Consider the following 20,695-nt stretch of genomic DNA (forward strand, 5'->3'; position numbering starts at 1 on the left):
TTGAATCTACCTCTTAGAAGTTTAATGACCTTAAATTATTTGTGTACTTCACAGTTATTATTATTATTACTAATTAGGTGCTTATCAAGAAGTCAGATTGTACTCACTTTGTTGCAAGGCCATCCAGGGCTATGCAGGAAACACGGTTCATATTTTTGGGGGATTGTTTTGTTTTATTAGCCAAGTGTTAATCTTTCCACGATGTTTTAAACAGCCACTTTTTTGTTTTGATTATTTGTTGGAAAGAAAGCCATATGCTGAATTGCATAGGGCTTTGCAATGACAATAAATCTAATTTCATCTAGTTAAGATTACACTACAATGTTTTTTTTTATTTTTTTTATCAGAATGTGGATGTATTTGCAGGGTCTGGATAAGTTCTTCTTGTGCATATGAGGAGAGCAGACCACTCCCCATTAAACATGACTGACCATGAGAGTTTCCTGAAAATCCGTAAGAGATCCATGAAGATTAAGCAGAAAACCTCCTCCGGGACACCCTCGTGTTTTATTATTATGCTGCGTAAGACAGAGGAGTATGTAGCAGCGGCAGCTTATCCACGATGTCTGATACGTTGAGCTTAAAACATCCATGACTCACGCGTTCCCTGTTGGACATTACACGTTTTCAAACATCTCTTTCAAAAATCTTTAAGCAGTGATATGAAAAGATGATGATCTGTTCTTGCATCTCAAAACCGCAACACTTTCCATGAATCCGAAGCTGCAATATTAAATAGTTGCTCAGCTGAGTGCAAATGGCTTTCTAATGAATGGATACCGAGCTGTACTCTAAATGGACACCATCTGGTTGTTAGGTTGGCCACTATGCTGGTTGCCCAGATCAGTGTCCTCGTGTCAAAGCAATTCCATTAATGTCCATAATCATGAGGGTGACATCACTTAAATTGAGGCTTCTAATAAAATCAAGACATGCATTAAAACAGAATCAGCCCTGTGGTGTTAAAGTGTTGGCTCAGTCACAGAGAAACTCCACAAGTCAGGCTTTTTCTTTGTTTGAATGCATTTGCATTACTGCAGTTCACGCTAGGTTGTAAGATATAGTTTGCTCAGTGGTAAATATATTTTTTATTTAAACTTATTGATGATGCTTGAATGTTCTTCTGCTCAAACTGCCAATAGTTTTCCCACTTTTGGTGTTGTTTTAGAGTCTTTGAAAATAAAAAAGGATTCCTATAAAATTTTCCACTGGTGACCACCAGTGGAAACTGGCACCGAGTTAACTATAGTTAAACAAAACTGAATGACCTGCTTCTAATGCAAGACCCATGATCTGTTTTTGCTAAATTTAGCTTTTTGTGATTCATCCACATAAAACTTGAAATTTAGCCTGTAATTTGATTCGAATTAACTTTATTTCATTCAGAAAACCAAATTGTAACTATTCCTTTCCTTTGGCATTACCTTGTTCCACTGAGGAAGCTGATGACTCTTCATCACATGAATACATATATACATGGATATTTTTTGATTACATGAAAGGCTGGAAGTTATTATTCATTGGTCATTCCATACATCTATTCCAAATTAATGGCAAAAATATATACATTTCACCCTAAAAGAGCAGGAGTTTGTGAATCGTTCTGCAGTGCCTTACTACTGAACTGTCTTGAACTGTCTATGGGTTTGCAACAAAAAACACAGTGTTACTGTAAAGAGCAAACTAGTAAAATTTAAAAACAGCTCACAATTACAGCTGTTACAAATTATAGGCTCACAAGGCCTATCTAAAAAACACCCTCCGAGAAGATTTTGAAGGGGGAATGTGGTGGTTACACCCAAAAACGAGATGAGATCAGACATGGAAGATGAGACGCTTCTCTTTTTTAAAGGCCGGCTGTTGCACTACATCGAGGAACAACTTCAAAATATCTTCCAGGAAGCAATAATAGTTTAACAAATTTCTTGATTTTCAAAAAAAATATGTGAATAAAACAACACTAGATCAAGTACACTAAATATAATGCTGCACTGTTGTCTTGGCTTTTCTACATTCATATTGGAAACTTTTAAAGAATATTTATTTCTTGACCCTAAACATATTGATTTCTAGTCCAGCTTTAACTTTTGAGTGTGTTTTATTGTGAACAATATGTGTTCCAGAAATAACAATCAAATGTAATTATGCTTATTACATTTGATAGAATATAAAAGGTTTGATTAATTTTAAGGTCATGATACTTTAACATCGCCGCCTAACATAGACACAGTAAAGTGTCTATGTTTTTAGTGAAAAACTGATCAGATGTCGACAAATGAAAAAGATAAATGTTTTTGTATATGTACAAGACTTTAATATTGTTGTGATGCATAAAAAATATTGAACTGATTAGTGTCTTCAGTAATGTGATGGGGTTATTTATTTAGTTTAAGTCGATGTCTTTTGCAAAACTACTGATTCAATGAGGCTTAGTCTAAAGATGTTCTATAACAAAGCTGTTTGTGCATCAAAAATCATTGCAATTCAAATTTTTGTCTAATTCTTAACTGCATTCAAAATTAGATCAGCAAATTTCTTGTGCTAAAAAGTTCTCCAGTATTTCAGTCCAGTATTGTGCATAAATTTGGAGGGAGATAAGCTATTGTTCCATGTATTCATATAAATCACAGTGCAAGCATGTAACTCTGCAGTCGGAAAGACAGGAGATGTTTATGAAATGCAAAAAGAGCCACCTCTTCATCTCTTTAGCTGTTTTTCCACCTGTTGTATGTGTGATTGGTGTAAAATTAGGTGTAAACTACTTGCATCAGTTACTCTTGGCTTGTAAATTCATGAACTTAGCACAATCTGTCACATAAATATATGCAGGTGTGAAGCAGCCACTGCTGTGAAACATGTGCAACAGATTTGCAGAAAATGGAGCATATTGCATTGTTCTTTAAGTTCCCCAGATTATTTACTCGGAGAAACAAAGCCATCTGGGACTAATGTTATAGAAACATTAGTGTTTCTATAATAGTCCCGTCCCCAGGAAAACCTTTAAATAATCAAAAAAAAAAACTATGGAGTGCTGTGGTGACACAGGGGTAGAGAACAAACATGAGTGGAGGTCTTAGTCCTCGATGCGGCTGCCACAGGCTCAAGTTCTGGCCTAATGACCTTTCTGATGACCTCTCTCTCCCCTCTCAAATAAAGGTATCTAAAGCCAATAAAACCTTAAAAATAAAACAAAAACTATACTGTGATGTCATTTTGTTGCTGTTTGCATTAAAGTCTGATAGGTAAAATAAAACAAAGGAAGATTAACGCTGTAACCAGGACACAGAACAGCAGTAAACACAACTTCTCATGTTGCTAAAAGCTGATCTGTTGTTTGCATGATTCTGCAGAGAGCTTCCAGACTGAAGCTGAATTTTTCCTCGACATTTATCTGTAAACGCCGACGGGTTGAAGAATGTTGTCTTTCTACTTCTTTCTATCCGTGGGTCCTGTCCTGTGTCACAGCTGTGCCTTGGCTGTGATGTCATCTCTCTGGCAGCCACCTTGTTTTTGACAGTGTTTACATATTTCCATAACAACAAGCATCTCACATCTGTATTATTTTTTTTCCCTCTGGAGCAGTTCGCGTCATTCATTACTCTTGTTTTTGACTAAATTGCGCTGGACGTAACCTCTGAGTTCAGAGTTCTTGTCCTCCTGTCTTGAATGATAATTTTAGGATCAATTTAGAGGTGATGAAAGCAAAAAAGGGCAGTCATTGACTAATAGTTTAAACACTGTTAGACACATTGACACAGTCCCAGGATACTAGAACCAGGCTAATAATGACCACATTTTTGGACCATAGATTATGCATAAATGACAAAAAGTGACAGATTTATGTTTAACAGTTAAGCAAAGTTTGATTCCCAACTTCCTGTCATTTTCTGCATATCATCCCCTCTCCCTCTTTGCCCTTCCTGTCAAGATACTAAGGAATCAAAATGTTAAATAAAAATTATACATTTTTTACAGTTGATACTCCTTTTATATTACATGTTATTTATATAGAATAAAATGTCTGTTGATTGGAAATAATTTTAAATCAAAATCTACCAGGGGTATGAATAATTTTAGGCTTAACTTTAGTTAAAGTTAATAGCAGAAGGTTGTATTTGGGTCATCCATCCATCCATTTTCTGGTGTATGTTTTTTCTAAACCTATTTGGAGTCTTAAGTCCTCCATAAAGTCACTGCTGGATTGAATACCTCTTGAAAGTAATCACCATACGTGACAATCACTATGATACGGTTTGCATAGGAAGAAAATGTTCAAAAGGAAATAACATGTGCTGTTTGGTGGTAAAATGTCCAGACCTTGTGCAGTAATCTAAAACAGTGAGTGGCTTCCCTTTCATCTTGGTGACAGTTTTTAATTTAAATAATTTAGAAAAGTGAGGTTAAGAAGCGTTTTCTTTGTTCAGTTGCCTTTTCCGTTTCAGTCACTATGTAGTAATTTTCCACTTTTTTAATGTCCTCTGGAATGGATTCATCACACATGTTTATGAACAAATCATGCTGGACAACAACTAATTGTAATGTACCTAATACACAAGCTGATCTTTAACAGCTGCATAAAAAAACGGCGTACAATCAAGATGTTTGTCAGGTTGTCTCTACAAAAGACAACCTGACTCTATAAAAGAAATTGAGATTGTTTGACAGTTTCAGAAATGTTCACCTCCACACTTATTGTCCTTGGGAATTTAGGAGTCCAGATGATGAAGCACAAAAAATGTTCGGCTGTTCAGGGAAGAACATGTGTGGGAATCTTTGAAAACTTGCTGAATGGAAAACTTCAAAGCATAAATTTGGGTTTACTGCTGGTGGCCGTGAAGTTGAAAAGAGACAGAATCCAAGTCTGTTGTGCAGAGATCATGATCAAAAACACAAAGAAAAAAAATCAACTCCTGCCACCATCAGCCTGAAATATTGGAGAGGTTTTCGGCTCTCCTCTTTCATCAGATCTCAGATGTGTTCTCGTGGACTGTGGTGTGGTAATTTAGGCAACTGTTATAACACGGTGAATTCATTTTCATGTCAGAAAACACGACTTCCATGACTTGAGCTAAATTATATGGATTATCCTCCTAGAAGTGACCATAATTCAACACTACTAGACAGAGAATAATATTAAAACAATGATGCATTGGTAGTTACATGCAAGACATCTCAGTGTGAAACATTGTTTTCATGTTTCTTCTGCAAAATGTTGACCCTATTCTGGCCATTCTGCTTCAAGTTTCAATCTGATGCATTTCAGAGTTGATGACTGTAACAAGTGAGCTACTCTTGCCTCTTTCATAGCAATTCCCATTTTCCTCTGACATCAATTTATCATTTTCATCCACATAAATTCTGCTTCGTGGATACTTTTTTCTGACTCAACCTTCGTGCTATAAAATCTCAGTGGACGGCTCATTTCTGAAATACTCCAAACAATCATTACATGTTGAAAGTCAAAATTACGACCCAAATTTAACGTTTTTGTTGATTGGTTTGCATTAAGTAAGTTATATTCACATATTTTGTTTACCACATGTGCAATAAACAGCATTTTTTACAATGATAACATATTTAATCAATTACAGCTAAACAAAGCATATAGAAATGCTACTGCTTTGGCTATGGGAGCAATACAACGGGAAAAGAGGAGCTTTGAACTTCAGCATCAGACTGAGCTGCTTCATCCAGATTCTGTTGCTATGTTTACTTTTATGTTTCCCGTTACAACCAGAGCAGCAGATGGTTTGATACTGTTTAAGCTGCCAGCATTATCACTAAAGATCCCACCCTTTCAGCATGCTAAATCGTAGACAGCTTCTCTGAGTGACGGGAAATGTCCTAAAATCCTAAAATCGCTCAGGAAATGCAACATGTGTTCTGAGGATAGATGAGGGGCTAGTATTTGGAAACAGGTGATCTGACTGCTGAGCTATTCCTCCTGGAAGAAATACCAGTCTGTTGTTGGCTAAAACAAAAAGCGGACATAAGTTTGATGCGACAAAAGACAAAAAACAAGACCAGGTTCTCTTCTTCCCATACCAACTCTTCACAGTAAACACATCCAGCAACTTCTATTGTGAATCCAAAAGTTTTTCTATTATTATTACCATTATTATTTTCATCTGTCTCAAGTTTCAGATTATTTCAGTTTTTTTTCCTTTCCCTGAAGGACCCTAAAGAGACATCAGATTAAAAAAACAATAATCCTTGATTTGGCTCTAATCTAATAACTCTGAATTATTTCTCAGAATGATATAAGAATGTTAAATGTAGGGAAAGAAACTTTAACGCTATTCAGATATACAGCTTTAAGGTTTTTGTTTTTATTATTATTTTTTTTTCGTAAGGCATGCTTAGTCAAAGGAATGAGCAGTATGAGATCTGATGGAGCAATTCTGTGAATTTCTTAGAAAAATAGAAGAATTATGCACAAAAAACCCCCCACTTTTGGATCATAGACAGACAGAGAGAAATGTAAAAATAGGTTGAGAACTTACCTGGCTGGTAAACGTGATATGATAAGTCTCATACTGAACAGCAGGTTGAGTCCAAATCAAAGTGGCAGAAGAATCTGTGATGTCCTGAACACCCAGCTGAGACACACCCACCATGGCTTAAAGAGAAAACAACAATAACTTGTTCAGAGCAGTTTATGTTCATTCCTCTGTGGCTCTAAATAAAAGGGATTCAAAAACAGGACTTAGCTAAATTAGGTATCCCCATTGATTTAGTTCAGAAATCAATTATTCTGTCATTTAGTTTTGTTGTGCCACTTTGCTTATCATAATGTGTCCTATTTAGGGTTCTGGTCATTTAGCTAATTCGCCACTTAGTACTTTATCAGTTGTAGTAGTTTTGTACTTACCTTATTAAGTCTCTTTCCATCAGACCCTCTATTGGTCAATCAATACCTGTCTTTGGGACATTTTCTACTTTGACATATGGGAAATGAGATAAAGTAATGACTGACTGCCATAGTTGGGATCAGAACAACAATCTATGGGAGAAATGCAAACTAGTCAAAAAAAATTATAATTATACTGGACATGAGCATTTTTTCATCATTCTTCTTCACTATTCTTCAACCAAGTGAAATGACTGGCACCAGTTGATTGCATTGGCAAAAGATTAATAATTTTACTGGTACAAAATGACAAAGAACGAGGGAGAAGCAAAAATGGAAATTAAAAACTGGTGAACAATCAGTTTAACTTGGAGACTTTCTTTTCTACAATGCTGGTGAAAAACCAAACTGCAACAAAAAGGAAACATACTAAAGTTTCAGTATCTCTCCAGCCTGCATTATTTGCTGTTATTTCTTAATGATCCTCTTCTCCATCCTTTAACTTTATACTTTTCTTTAACACAGAAAACACTTCTGGGTCCATAATTCAGTCTCTCTTTAGTATGTATTATCCCTCTTATAACCATTAAAGTTATAAAATCAGATATTGCAATTGTAATTGTATTTTAATCATTTAAAAAATTCTGTTTATGCATTAGATGAACATTTCTTTTCTCATGACTTGTTTTGTAATTGTGTGAAAAGCAGAGTACTGTTTTAAACAGCAATAAATGAGAATCAGGAAACATATTCCCTCTGTAAACACCACCATGGAACAAACTGACCTACAGACATGAATTAGTCCCCTCTAAAAATGTACTTAGATGTCTATCTTTACCAAACACATGTGTCAGTAAATGTATGTATTTGCATTAATCTTCAACTAAATCCTAAATCATCTGCTTCTCAGCACATTGAATATAAAACAGTCAAATCTGACCTGTTTGAAAGGGATACAGTTCAGATGATACAGAGTGGTTTTGTCATTAAGAGTCACATCCAGGGTTATGATTTAAAACTCACCAGGGCCGGGTTTTGGATCATGTGGCTGACATTCCGTCGTTGTATTTTAAATAAAACTGGAAATACGCAGATACTTTTACCAGGAGTTGGTTGAATCCAAACCCAGAATAGAGTGAATGTAAAAAAATGAATAATCAGGGGTGCAATAAACATCTCCAGTCATGTGGCTGAGGCAAAAAATATAGACTGTACCCCATCACACTGGACTGATCTACCAGAATAATGGATGGACTAGCAATGCTAACTTCATGCTAAAGCTGCAACCACTTGATGCCAACATTGAGCTGGTAGAACCCCAACTAATTATTGCAACACTGCTGGGTGTGAATATTGGCAAGAAGAAGAAATAAACAATCTTTTATCTCCATACCTATAAATGTAGTGCCACAACTAGGCTTCTTTACAGAGAGGAGTACACACACCTCCAAATTGCACATGTAAGTTTACTGCTCAGAACGAGAGGAGCTGCAGACTGCACATCAAATGTAAAATGCATTTATCAAGCTGAGAAGCCGTGGAGCTGCTGATCAAACTGATACAAACTCTGCTTCTTCTTCCACAGCTAGTCAGAAACGTTTGGAGCTGCAGATACTCCCTTATATGGAGAAACGTTTCAGATTGTAAAGAGGCATTCCAGTAGATACATAATACCAGTAACCTTTTGTTAGAAATCAAGAGTGCAGCACCCTCATGCTGGCTATTTATTTTGCTCATATTTCCACAAATTCTTCAGCTCTCCACACCTACAGAGGACAGATTCAACATCTGTGAAGAATAACTTCACCCAAAGTGCCATCAACTGATTATTGCACTAATTTAGTTCCTTTCACAACTTTAGTGCATTCTAAAAGTTTAGGATCTCTAAACGGTGGAGCCCCCCACTGATGAATAACTGAACAAAACGATGGCTTACTGAGATAATAATTCACAGACTTGTTTTACTGCAGCAAGGCCCTCATAAAAAGAACTGAAAACTCACCACTAACAGAGTATGATGTAATATTCCCCTAAGCAATTATCCAAATCCAACATGAAGATCACTGAAATCTGAAGCAGTTTTTTTTAATCATTCTCCAGTGTCTTCATTACTTTAAATATGTGAAATTCTGGTTAAAAAGCAACCAGATGTACATTTACACCAAGTTTCCGCAGGGAAACAAGTGGGAAAACAGAGACGTCAATCTATTTATTGTCTCTTCCCATTTTGGTAAATATTGAATGAATGAAATGTATATGTAAATATTTTTGAGTGAACATATGAAATAATTCTGATGTTCTAAAAGGGTTCAATCAAGAGTGAATCAATAAAAAATGTGACATTTTCACAAACCAATAAAATCCAGAATTTCTCTAACTTTTTAAACTCCTAACAAAAATCCAAAAACGAATGAAAAAAATCTTGTGAACTAGGATTCGGTTGCGAGTGGCCCCACTGCTCTCATTATCCATTTTCAAGGATTTGGTTAGAAATGCTTAATGTGTTTCCAGAGGGTTGGTGGGATAAACTCTCCATGTGATGAAGATGGCTCCATGAAAGAATCTAATGTCTGGAGCTGAAATCCTTCCTCAAAAAATTTACAAAATTGATTTGGAACTGTTGAACATGCACTAAATAAATAAAGAAAAATATATTCATAATTTATCTGTCAGCTGTGTATGTGAACAAGTTTGTTGTCTACAGTTAGGATTGTGTAAAAAAGTGGATGTGACCTAATAAGTCTCTCTATGTCTTTAGGGAATGTGGTGAAAAGCAGAAAGAGCTGCTCAACCATGGAAACATCCAGGCAAGAACCACTAATGTCCAATATAGTCCAAAACAAAAAGAAGGGTTTGTTAACTGCAATGTTATCTTATTGAAAGATCCAGTCACTGTCATACAGATGAGGCCCTCTGTCAAATAGGGAGGCCTGATGCAACATCTCCACATAACAAGATGTAGTCACAACCTGGAGCGCTATTGTTTACTTAAGGTGAAGATCTCCAGAATCCTATTCACTGTGCTGCATAAAATAAACATCTCCAGCAAGATCTTTTTGTCATGCCAGTTTTATTGGAAACATTCAGGACAGCCTAGTTGTTTTCTTTCTTGTGAGAATAAAACATTTTTATAAGGGAGGACCAAGCCTTGGACTTAGGCTGCAATCAGCATAACAAGTTCAGGCTGAAAATCTGACTCTCTTCATACACTTTAAGCCTTCTTCTGCTCAGCACAAGTAAAACTCTGAGATCCACACTTGAATTTATCTGAGACATATTTTTAAAAATGTTTAATTTTTAATGCATCTAACCATGGCACCAATTGAGCTTCGTAAAAGGACTTTGCTTGTGCAGCTCAACAACCATGAAGCTTTCAAAGGCAGGAATTTGTTTTTTTTTCTTTTACATCAGGTCAAACAAATGTGAATGTCTGTTAGAAAATGACAGCCATTTATTCTCTGGTTGTGACTTTTACTAGACCTATAGTCTGAACCGTTTCATCATCTACTCAACAGTATGTTGGAATTTAAATGCAGTTTTTTGTAGTTTAGCAACTCTTTATTTAGTATTTTGTTTCCATTTGTTCTTTTTGCTTTTTTACACCATTTATAAATGTTTTTGCCACCTGGTTACTGATTTAAACCAAACCTGTAACTGATCTTTCAAAACGCTCTACTGCATATTTAGCTAAACTTTGTCTGCTTGTCTTGTTATTTAGTAAATATGCTTGTGTATTTGCATATAGTTAGGATTACATTCAAACACTACATTACACTCAAATACCTAAAAATAAGTGTGACAGGCTGGACATTTTTTGTGTAAATGTGAAACTTTATCTTGAACAACTATCAAAGGTCAGTGTATAGTTATGTCTTAAAATGTAAGCTTCTTCTTCAGCATTCTTTCCAATGTTTTATGCAGTTGGCCAAGTGTTGATTTTCTTTTCTTTGAGACCGAAGTACTTTTGCACAAATTACAACAACAAATTACATGGAAAGTTTATGCTACCCACTTAGTTTTTCCACCAGAGGACTCTAGATTGTGGGGGATCCCTCCATTAAGTCCTGTAAATGCTTGCACACATTTGGAGAAGCACATTACACACTGAAACACACTCATGTCTTGTGTCAGACTCGAGCATTGCAAACACCCATTACACAGGAGTATGAGGCATTTTTATGGGCAGTAGGTCTTGGTTCTGCTCCACTGTTAATGAAACAGTTCCGTCAGTGGAATGATTGCAGCTTTAACCAGCTCCATGAGCGCTTAGGTGCTAACACACCCTGGCAACATCCCTCGAAAACAACAACAGCAAGAAAGTGCAACGGCACGGGATCAAAGTAACCTGGCTGATGATGATACAAATTTATTCTGGAGCAGAAGGAATTAGGAATTGCAAAATTTGTTGTAGAGAAATTTTGAGGGAAAACAATGTCTGTTGATGTTTGCTCCTTTGCCTAGACGTAAGGTTTCTCACTTTGGATACAAAAGAATTAAAACGTTAAACCTTTTGGTTAGTTTCCTCTTTACACAAGGAATATTAACATGCAATTTCAGAAAGAATGCAGGAAACAAAATATATACATTTGCCTGTCAGTGATTTAATTTGGACTTGATCCCTTTCAGTGCAACCACATAGATGAGTTGTGTGCCAAGTAAAACAGTCTTTCCATTGAGTGTAACTTGCCATGTGCATAAAGAACATCTGATGAAAGATTGATTGTAATGGTGAGGGGTTCTAACTTTTCCCTTAATTGCCCTTGGGCTAAAGCTCTATGTCTCCTGACATCAGGTTGATCATGAGAAGGGTGAGGAATCAGATATATTAGCAAAGAAAAGTGCAGCCATACTAAGGCCTCTTCACACTATTTTAAGGAATTGTAGTAATGAGACCTTTTATCACTAAATGCCTAATCTAAAAAGACTTGGCTCAATATTGGGGAGAATCCCTCTTTTTACTGGTCATTTCCATGAAGGAGGAAAAAAAAACCTTGTACTGTTCCTTGTTTTCTCACACCAAAACCTGCTCTTTAATGTCTTCCTTAAAAAGACATTAAGGAAGACTTATATTTATAGATTACAGTGACTCTGACTTACCAATGTTACAGTTTGGCCCAGTCATGCCCTCTTTGCACTGGCTGCAGTCCGGTCCAGTAAATCCTCGCCGGCAAACACACTGTCCTTTGATGCATCGCCCTTTGTTGCTGCAGTCATTGGGACAACCTCTAATAGAACAGTCCGGTCCGGTGAACGGGACATCACAAATACACTTCCCATTCACACATCTCCCAAGGTTGTTGCAGTTGTTGGGGCAACCTTTTTCAGAGCAGTCTTCACCAGTGAATCCCTCATTACAAACACATTGTCCATCGATGCAGCGCCCCCTGTTTTTGCAGTTCTCGGGGCAAGCATACTCGGAACAATCATCGCCAGAGAAGCCGCTCTCACAGACGCATCGGCCATCAACACATGTTCCACGATTGCTGCAGTTATCGGGGCAGGTTTTCTCGGAGCAGTCTGCACCTGTGAAACCATTGTCACAAACACACTGGCCATTAACACAGCGCCCCCTGTTGTTGCAGTTTCCAGGACAGGCGATCTCAGTGCAGTCAGTACCGGTGAACCCGTTGTCACAGACACATTTTCCATCTACACATCTCCCACGGTCGTTACAGTCATTAGGGCATGCTCTTTCCTGGCAGTCCTTGCCAGTGAAGCCATCATGACAAACGCATTTGCCATTAACACAGCGCCCCCTGTTGTTGCAGTTTCCAGGACAGGAAACCTCAGAGCAGTCATGACCAGTGGAACCGGAGTCACAAACGCATTTGCCATCGACACAGCGCCCTCTGTTGTTGCAGTTTCCAGGACAAGTGACCTCAGAGCAGTCAGGTCCAGTGGAACCGGAGTCACAAATGCATTTGCCATTAACACAGCGCCCCCTGTTGTTGCAGTTTCCAGGACAGGTGACCTCAGAGCAGTCAGGTCCAGTGGAACCGGAGTCACAGATGCATTTGCCATTAACACAGCGCCCCCTGTTGTTGCAGTTTCCAGGACAGGTGACCTCAGAGCAGTCACGACCGGTGGAGCCCGAGTCGCAGACGCATTTACCATTGACACAGCGCCCCCTGTTGTTGCAGTTTCCAGGACAGCCCCTTTTGGAACAATCTGGACCTGTGAATCCAGTGTTACACACGCACTGGCCATTAACACAGCGTCCTCTTCTGTTGCAGTTTTTAGGACAAGATTCTTCAGAACAACTCGGACCTGTGGAACCAGCGTTGCATACACACTTGCCGTTCACACACTTCCCACGATTGCTGCAGTTGTCTGGGCAGGCTTTCTGGGAGCAGTCGGGACCAGAGAAACCAGGGTCACACACACACTCTCCATTCACGCACCTCCCGTGGTCTTTACAGCTCCTGGGACAGCCGGACTCACTGCAGTCCGGACCGCTGTAGCCTGGAAAGCAGACACACTTGCCATCCACACAGCGACCCTGATCACTGCACTCATTGGGACATTCCTCCTTTTCTGGTTTTATGGAGCAGCCAGCACCTAAAGGAAATGGATATACCCAGGCAAAGGTTTCTGTTAGATTTGTCGAATAAAGTTGAACAAATGCAAAAATATATGAATATATATATATGTACAAATGTATTTATATATAATTTTATGTCCTGTATAACCTACAAGTGTGCTATACACTTCATGACCGGGATTCAGCAAACTAGGAGATATCCACTCCGATGATGACCATTAAATGTGATTTAGCTGACTTGATATGCCAGTTGATTTAACAGTTGCATATAATCACACATCCTGTTAAACTTCTTGACCTTTGGAGATAGGCAATGGCTCCCTCCCAAACCTCTCCAGACAAGCAGTTATAGACAACAGGTGGATGTATTAATCTTTTAAATGTCATTTTAAAAGATTAAAACAAAGCAAGAAATGATTGATAAATGTCAAGGCATTAGCCTTTTTTAAATCAAGGTTACCAACAATTGGGGAGGGTATTAAAAGTAAGTGATCGTATTTCACTTATTTAGATTCAGTTCGGATGAAAAATGAGTTGGAATGTGTCTTGCATGAGTTACATGAAACATTATGTTGTGCATTAGGATTTTTTCTTGGGGTGGAGGTCTAATTTTCTACAATTAAGCTGCATACAACCGCCTTGTTTTGTGTGATGAGGCATTTGTGTGTGTGTAATTATAAATACTACATATAGAGGACCACTGCTCCTCTTTTTTTTTTTGCTAGCCTTCTAGGATTTACTAGTTAGAAAGGTACAGTGTGAATTAAGTTTTGGCTAAAGTTAGGCTTAGAAATAGACTAGTAATGCTTATGGTAAATTACTACAATGAACGGAAGTCTATGCAAAGTCCTCAGTTTGTATAGAAGTACAAGGAAGATGTGTGTGTGGGTGTGTGTGTATCTGCTGTTGAAGCTGAGGGTGGAGGAACTCCACTGGTGTGAGAAGAGACTGAGATCACAGTGGGCAACGAACTGAGGGGTAACACACTTTACACACTCACACACAGCAGCAGCAGATCAAGTTGTGTTTCCATAACCTCACAGTACATTTACTTAAATCCTTTCCTGAAGACTAACTCAAACCTAAACTACAACCCAATTAAAAGTTTTGCTTCTAAGCCAAAATCAAGCAAAGTGGGTAATAAACTGAACTGTATTAGCTCATCGCTTGATTTCTGGCAGTTTATCATGTTCTCAGTCAAATACTTCAGCAAGAATTTGGCCATAAATTAAGCTATAGTTTTTAAAGGTCTACTTTATCTTTTCGATGACAAATGTGCTACAAAAAAATGGATAGAAAACATTTTTGATCAATCATGACTGTGTTTTTAAATCTAGATTACTAAATTATCTACAATAATAGATGACCAAGTAAGGATTATTACTTTAAGACTTATTTTGGTAGCTTTAACATTTGACTTAAATATTTTAACTGATTTTTTTAAGTTAAGAGCTCAACCAAGTTTGCAAGGTCAAACACAAAATCTATTAGGTTAGAAATAAATTCCGGTTGGGTTGATTAGGAAAATTAAAATAAACCTCATCATAAGCATTTCATTGCTCTCCACTTACATTCCAGACTTTTTTTTTCTTTCAGAGATTGTTAAACTTTATAGCTGCATAAAATAAATACAACTTGGTTTACTAAGCCTTTTTAAATTTGTGCGTGAGACTGTAAAGTATTCTGGAAGGATCAATAAGCCAAATTGTTCTAGCTTCATTGGTGGCCTCACAAATAAAAAATACACTTCATATGTGAGGCCAGGATCAAAGATTCAGATGTTACAACAATATAACTTATGTTTCTGAAAAAACTATAACTCTGTATCTAAAGTTAGAAACATCTCTCCAATCCGTTGTTTATAACCTTCTATCTAGCCTGGAGCCCATCTGCAGCAGCCATTAGGTGTGAGGTTGGGTACACACTGGGCAGGGTGCCAGTATTTTGAAATAAAAACATATTTTCTTGTTTGTTTAACAAAAGGAGTTTGTCCACTTGTTGATCATGTGACTCGTATGATGGAAAACAAGTGTTTCCATGGCAGTTTTGAGAAACAAGACAATTTTGAATAAGGCCAAAAAAACACCTATCCTCCTAGAGCCAAAACGAGCTGTTCCCATTAAGTGAGTTTGTTTTCCTAATGTCAGATTTAAGGTCAATAGAAACACATTTAGTCATGCCAATTTGCAGCCAAACAGGTAAGCGATAAAAAACACAAACTAGTGTTTTGTGTAAAATAGCTCAATATAACAAGAGAAGATTAAGAAATGAATTACTTTTGACCTGTGAACACATTATTTTGTATCCAACCCCACTTTTCTTAAACAGAACATTTGACTGTTAAAATGTTAAAATTAAAATTTGAGTCTTGGAAAAAAATCAACCCAGCCGACCTTTGCTCTCTGAGGTGCAGCAGTTTCCTCCAGTTTCTCCACACTTCCCCCGAAGGTCAGACACTTCCCGCTCCAGACTTTCTAATCGCTCCCGCAAGGAAGTAAAGTCTGCATCGCATCCACAAGACCCAGAACCTGACCCTGATGGAACCAGTTTGATCTTATGGGTCAGAACCAGGGGAGAGCCAGGTACCAGATCAATTTCTTTACCTGAGGAGAAACATTTGGGAAACGCAAACATAACTGTGATGACTTAAAATAAAGGGGTAAGAAAAACATAGCTTATCATGATATTGTGGTGAAGAATATTAAAAATCTGTTCTTCAACCAATTATATGCACTGTTGTCATAGTGTTAAATATACAGCAGATGCCAAATTAATTAGTATTACCTCCTTGGCTCACATCAGATGAATCCCCCTGAGAGGAACACCCCTCAGAGATCACCACCTGTAACAACAGCACCTGGTTAAACTATCAGAAGATGTATTTTATTGTTGGAATTTCCCCTGTATAAATGCATTTCACACAACTGCACAAATATAAGGGCTGCTGGTTTGTCAATCCATCCTAAAATCTTAATCTAATTACTTCTGTGCTTCTGTTCTGTGGCCACTGAGAGTTGGCAATAACTTAAATCACCTTGATGGCGTCCTGGTCAGCATCCCTCGGTGTTCTTTCACCTCTGACCTGTAGCTCCTTGGAGGTTGATGGGGTCAGGATGGCTGGTCCAGCCAGAAGAATCAGGATGAGGGAGGGGAAGAGGGGAAGCATTACTGGGAACAGACTGGAATCCATTCCAATGGTTAGTGGGAGGAAAAGGGAAAGGAAAGCTGTTGGACAGTTCAGGAAAACCAAGCTCTTTGATTGATCTGGACCTTCTTTTTTCAGGTTCTTTCAGACTATTATCGCCTGCAGGACAGGGAACTCTCAGCTGCTGTCACTTTGCCTCAGCCGGGCTCTTCATAGGTGATGACGTCTATCGTCTTCTTCTCTCCAAGAACTTTCCACCTGGAAGAGAACCAGAAACACAGATTAAAGGTCACGTTAAATTTCATATTAGCTCAGCAGACATTACATTAATTAACACAAATGGGGACCATTAGTTGTTTATGGGCCTGTTAGAGTTGCATGTCGGCCAATGAACCCCATTCAGTTGTCCTATGTCTGGCTTACACACATGCAGAATGCAGCAGACGACTGGCATAATGAGCAGATGTTTTCCACAGCTGTTGATTATTTGAGTCAATTTACATATTTTATTTAAAAGATTTGGTGACAAAGTTTCCATTTTAAGATGCATGAAATGCTTCTCCTTAAAATGACCAAAATTATACTGAATTGCATATGTAAACCTTAACAAGCTGAAACACATTTGTACTCTAAGCCAATAAACTTTGGGTAAAACTAAAAATCTGTGTTGAACTTTTTCTCTCTTATGAAAACAGGTAAAGAAAAGGGATTAGGAATAGATTTACACCTTTTGTCAGATTTTTGGGCATATATAGGTCTGACTCACTGTTATTTTCTATCCTGTGGGGGGAAAAACAAGCTGCAATATTAGCCCCTTTTATGATTCAAATAATATCTTCCCAACTTCTGAGTTGCATCAAAAAACTTAGTTTATGCATTTATGGACTGGAAACATTTTATTAAATTTTTTAATGCATTCAATGTCTATTTATTTCTCTATAATAGACCTGCTGTTCCTTAGTCACAACTGACAAAGGAAAACTTTAATGACATTGTAAATGGCATTTAAAATTTTTTCATATTTGAGAAAAGCTGCCAGAGAAATCTGATCTTCCGTTTCATTTGACTTAAGTTGTGTTTTCACATCAAAATAAAATGACGATTACAGTCATTAAAAAAAAGAAAAACAAGTCATGTCAGGAGCTGAATTAGAAAATTCTTCAAATTTAAACTTGCAATCAAAAATTATAAGTAATTTCAAAAATATATTCAAAATTCAACTCGTCTTTGTAACTTTGTGCATTGTTTTTGTTTTGTGCAACATCCTGGAGAGGTGTGTAACATTACTTCTCGTTTATAACTGATCATATTTTATACATTTTATTTGTGCCTCCATTCATTTATTGTTCAGAAACATGTTTTCCTTTTCCGTTTCAGTTGCAAAATGAGCTAACATAAAAATGATCTTTCTTTGTGGAATATATCATCTAAGCTTTTTGTGAGTTTTAGAGAATTTCAGCATTCTAAGGGCCATGGCTTAATAATAATGGCTAATTTTAGCAATACAATGCGGCTATATTAATGTTGAGAGATCGTTAAAGTGAATAATTTGATCAAAACCGTAAAATTGAGCAGATGTTTTGTCGTTCTCACTCACAAAATTAGCTAGGCTCACTTCTCTTATTTAGGGTTAAACTGTTTGTATGATGGATGGATGTCTCTTGCAGGTATTGGATGAGATACAACTGCTGACGTGTCATGCCCATCACAGGCAACAAAAAGACAAACAGGACAGACAACCATGCACAAAAGTACTCATACTATAAGGGCAATTTAGAGAAATAAATGTAACGTATAAATGCTTGAAATGTGGAGATATCCAGAGGGAAACCACTGATAAACAAACATGAACATGTAAACTCCATGCAGAAAGACTCCAGGTTTGGATTCAAACCCTGGACCTTCTTGCTGCAAGCCTACAGTGCAGAAACACTCAGACATTTTTCAGACTTTCAAAAGTTCATTTTCTAGTTCTTGCAACATAGCTTTTAAGTCAGTTTTAAACCACTTTCTTCAGGCAAGCCGTATTCACTCAATCTCCTCAGGGATCTACTTTAATCGAAAACCAAGTAAATCCCACCAAATAAAATTTCCTGTGACATGGCCGACAACACAAAAACAGTAGCTGATCACATTCTCATATATGAGTCAGACCTTTAAATTTTTTAATAGCCTGGATCTCCTGTGAGGTTAACAACCAAAGCTAGTTAATATTTGATAGATCGGCTGTTCAAAGCCAAGTTCAGCAGCAGCTTTGAATGGCAAAAGCAGCTGCTGAGAGTTCACAGGAATATAACGTCATTCTTCTTGCTGGTGGAGCAATAAAGTCAAATTAGTGGACAACATATATATAGTTATTAATATCTTAACTATTAAGGCAGGTTTTCTTTGTATTGTATTATGGAAAGTTATTACGCATTTTATAACAGAAGGTATGTTAAGGGAAATTAACACGAATTCAGAACAAAGTTTTTAGCCAAATTTTCACTTTATAGCTTTAGCCTTTATTGTTTCAACTGCACTTCAATTTTATCCCTGCAAGATGATATTTAGCTTTGAAATAGAGAGGCAGGCTTTGGACAGGTTTTCTAATTCAAACAATGACTGCCTGGTATCGAGAGACTTAAAGTGTCCAAGAAAACAAAGGCACACCAGTACAGAACCAGCAGCAGGCTGGACTGTTACCAGAATCAGTGAGGTAAGCTTTAAGTTTCCCTCTGACGGTCAGATTTAGGTGAGCTGGTGCTCACCACCTTCTTAGATTTCTGTTCTTGGCATTTCCTGCAGTTGTTATCACCTCTGTGCCTCAACAATGGGAGAGCTGTGTGTAAAACTGCTTTTCCGCTCACTTTAGCCTTTAAAAATGTTCAAGGTGAGTCCAACCTGTCTAACCTCTGACCTTTCGCTTCAGTCTGAAAAGCTGGAGTTAACTGAATGGATTCTGTTTTTGAAAACCATTCCTCTGACTGTGGTGGAAACGCTGAAGATGACTTGGATGAGAGCCCTTTAAATCAGCCAATCAGACAGTCACAACTAAACTAAATGATTTTGCTAAGATTGAATATTTATACACAGTATGTCAGGTTATGGAGACTACTCTCCGTCTTCCTACATCTTAAACATTTTTATTCTCTTCCACTGTTAATTGATTGTAAGCCGACCCAAAGGCTCAACATCTGTGGTTTGATTTATATCCGTCTGAATCGCAGTCAGCCGTAGAACCTGCACTGCAAAAACCAGCGTGAACAATTAGCTTGAACTCATGTGTGGCAGCTGTCCCATTTGCTATGTCTCTAAGTTTAAGAGGGCAACACATTCAAAACTCCTGACTAGCTCCTTGTCTTCACTTTATCCCTCTGTAAGTTGATGCTTTTTTTTCTTTTCTTCACTTAGGAGTCTGGAGCCAAAAAAATGAACCTGTCATATAATTCTAATAATCCAAAGGTATTCATAAGAGATAAAGATTTTGTCAGCTAAGCAAACTTATTTCTAATTTGCGAAGCAAATGACACCATCTCATTTATACATTGCTCAATATTATTTTTAGCTGATATAAATAAACCTTGAGCGACTTCTGTAACTTAAGAGAGGCAAGTTCCCACAATGCAACTGAGACACCACCTATTTATAGGAATTTGTTTATTTGCAGTTTTTTAAAAATATGTTTGTCCCCTACTAATTTCTTCAAGTTTTGGCTTACTTTCCACACTGAAATTCTTCAGACTCAAAACTTTCAAAATCAAAACAGAAATAGGGAGAATAGTGATTTTATTTGAGGAAAAAAAGCTGTCCAAACCAATGTGGTTGTGTGAAAAGTTGTAAAAGTCAGTCTTTTAAATCTCTGGAGATTTTTTTTTCCTATTTTTCTTACTTTGCAACAAACAAAATTCTTCAAGCATGAGCAGCCCATCATGTCACAACATCAGTCTTAGACTTTGACTAGGTCATTCCAAAAATCGTTGTTTAATTTTTAAAAAGGAAAAGCAAAATATTTGAGGTAAAACATAAATAATTGGTTAAACAGATATATTTAGCAATCCATCTGGATATAGGTTCATATTGCCTCCTGATGTCATAAACACAAAATCATGCCTCTCATGATATTGTAGCTTTACAACAAAATCACAAAAAATTCAAAACACATCTATACAGAAAAAAA

General features: G+C 37.3%; 1 protein-coding gene across 4 annotated transcripts in view; it reads right to left on the reverse strand.

Annotated features, from left to right (window-relative positions):
- LOC106958257 (tenascin-like) overlaps window positions 1–16,791 on the reverse strand; it is a 28,811-nt gene extending 12,020 nt beyond the window's left edge. For 2 of the 4 annotated variants that reach the window (XM_015050056.1, XM_015050053.1), the window contains exons 1-5: window positions 16,426–16,791; window positions 16,176–16,233; window positions 15,785–15,994; window positions 11,948–13,408; window positions 6,504–6,619 (exon numbers count right to left, since the gene is read on the reverse strand). In XM_015050056.1, coding sequence (XP_014905542.1) covers window positions 6,504–6,619; window positions 11,948–13,408; window positions 15,785–15,994; window positions 16,176–16,233; window positions 16,426–16,581 — 2,001 coding nt within the window. In that variant the 5' untranslated portion in view covers window positions 16,582–16,791. The remainder of the gene's footprint in view (window positions 1–6,503; window positions 6,620–11,947; window positions 13,409–15,784; window positions 15,995–16,175; window positions 16,234–16,425) is intronic. The other 2 variants (XM_015050054.1, XM_015050055.1) reach the window with 2 other exon arrangements.
- Window positions 16,792–20,695: the final 3,904 nt, after the last annotated feature.

This window comes from Poecilia latipinna, unplaced genomic scaffold, assembly GCF_001443285.1.
Source record: "Poecilia latipinna isolate Pla-1442-1.1 unplaced genomic scaffold, P_latipinna-1.0 Scaffold973, whole genome shotgun sequence".
NCBI lineage: Eukaryota > Metazoa > Chordata > Actinopteri > Cyprinodontiformes > Poeciliidae > Poecilia > Poecilia latipinna.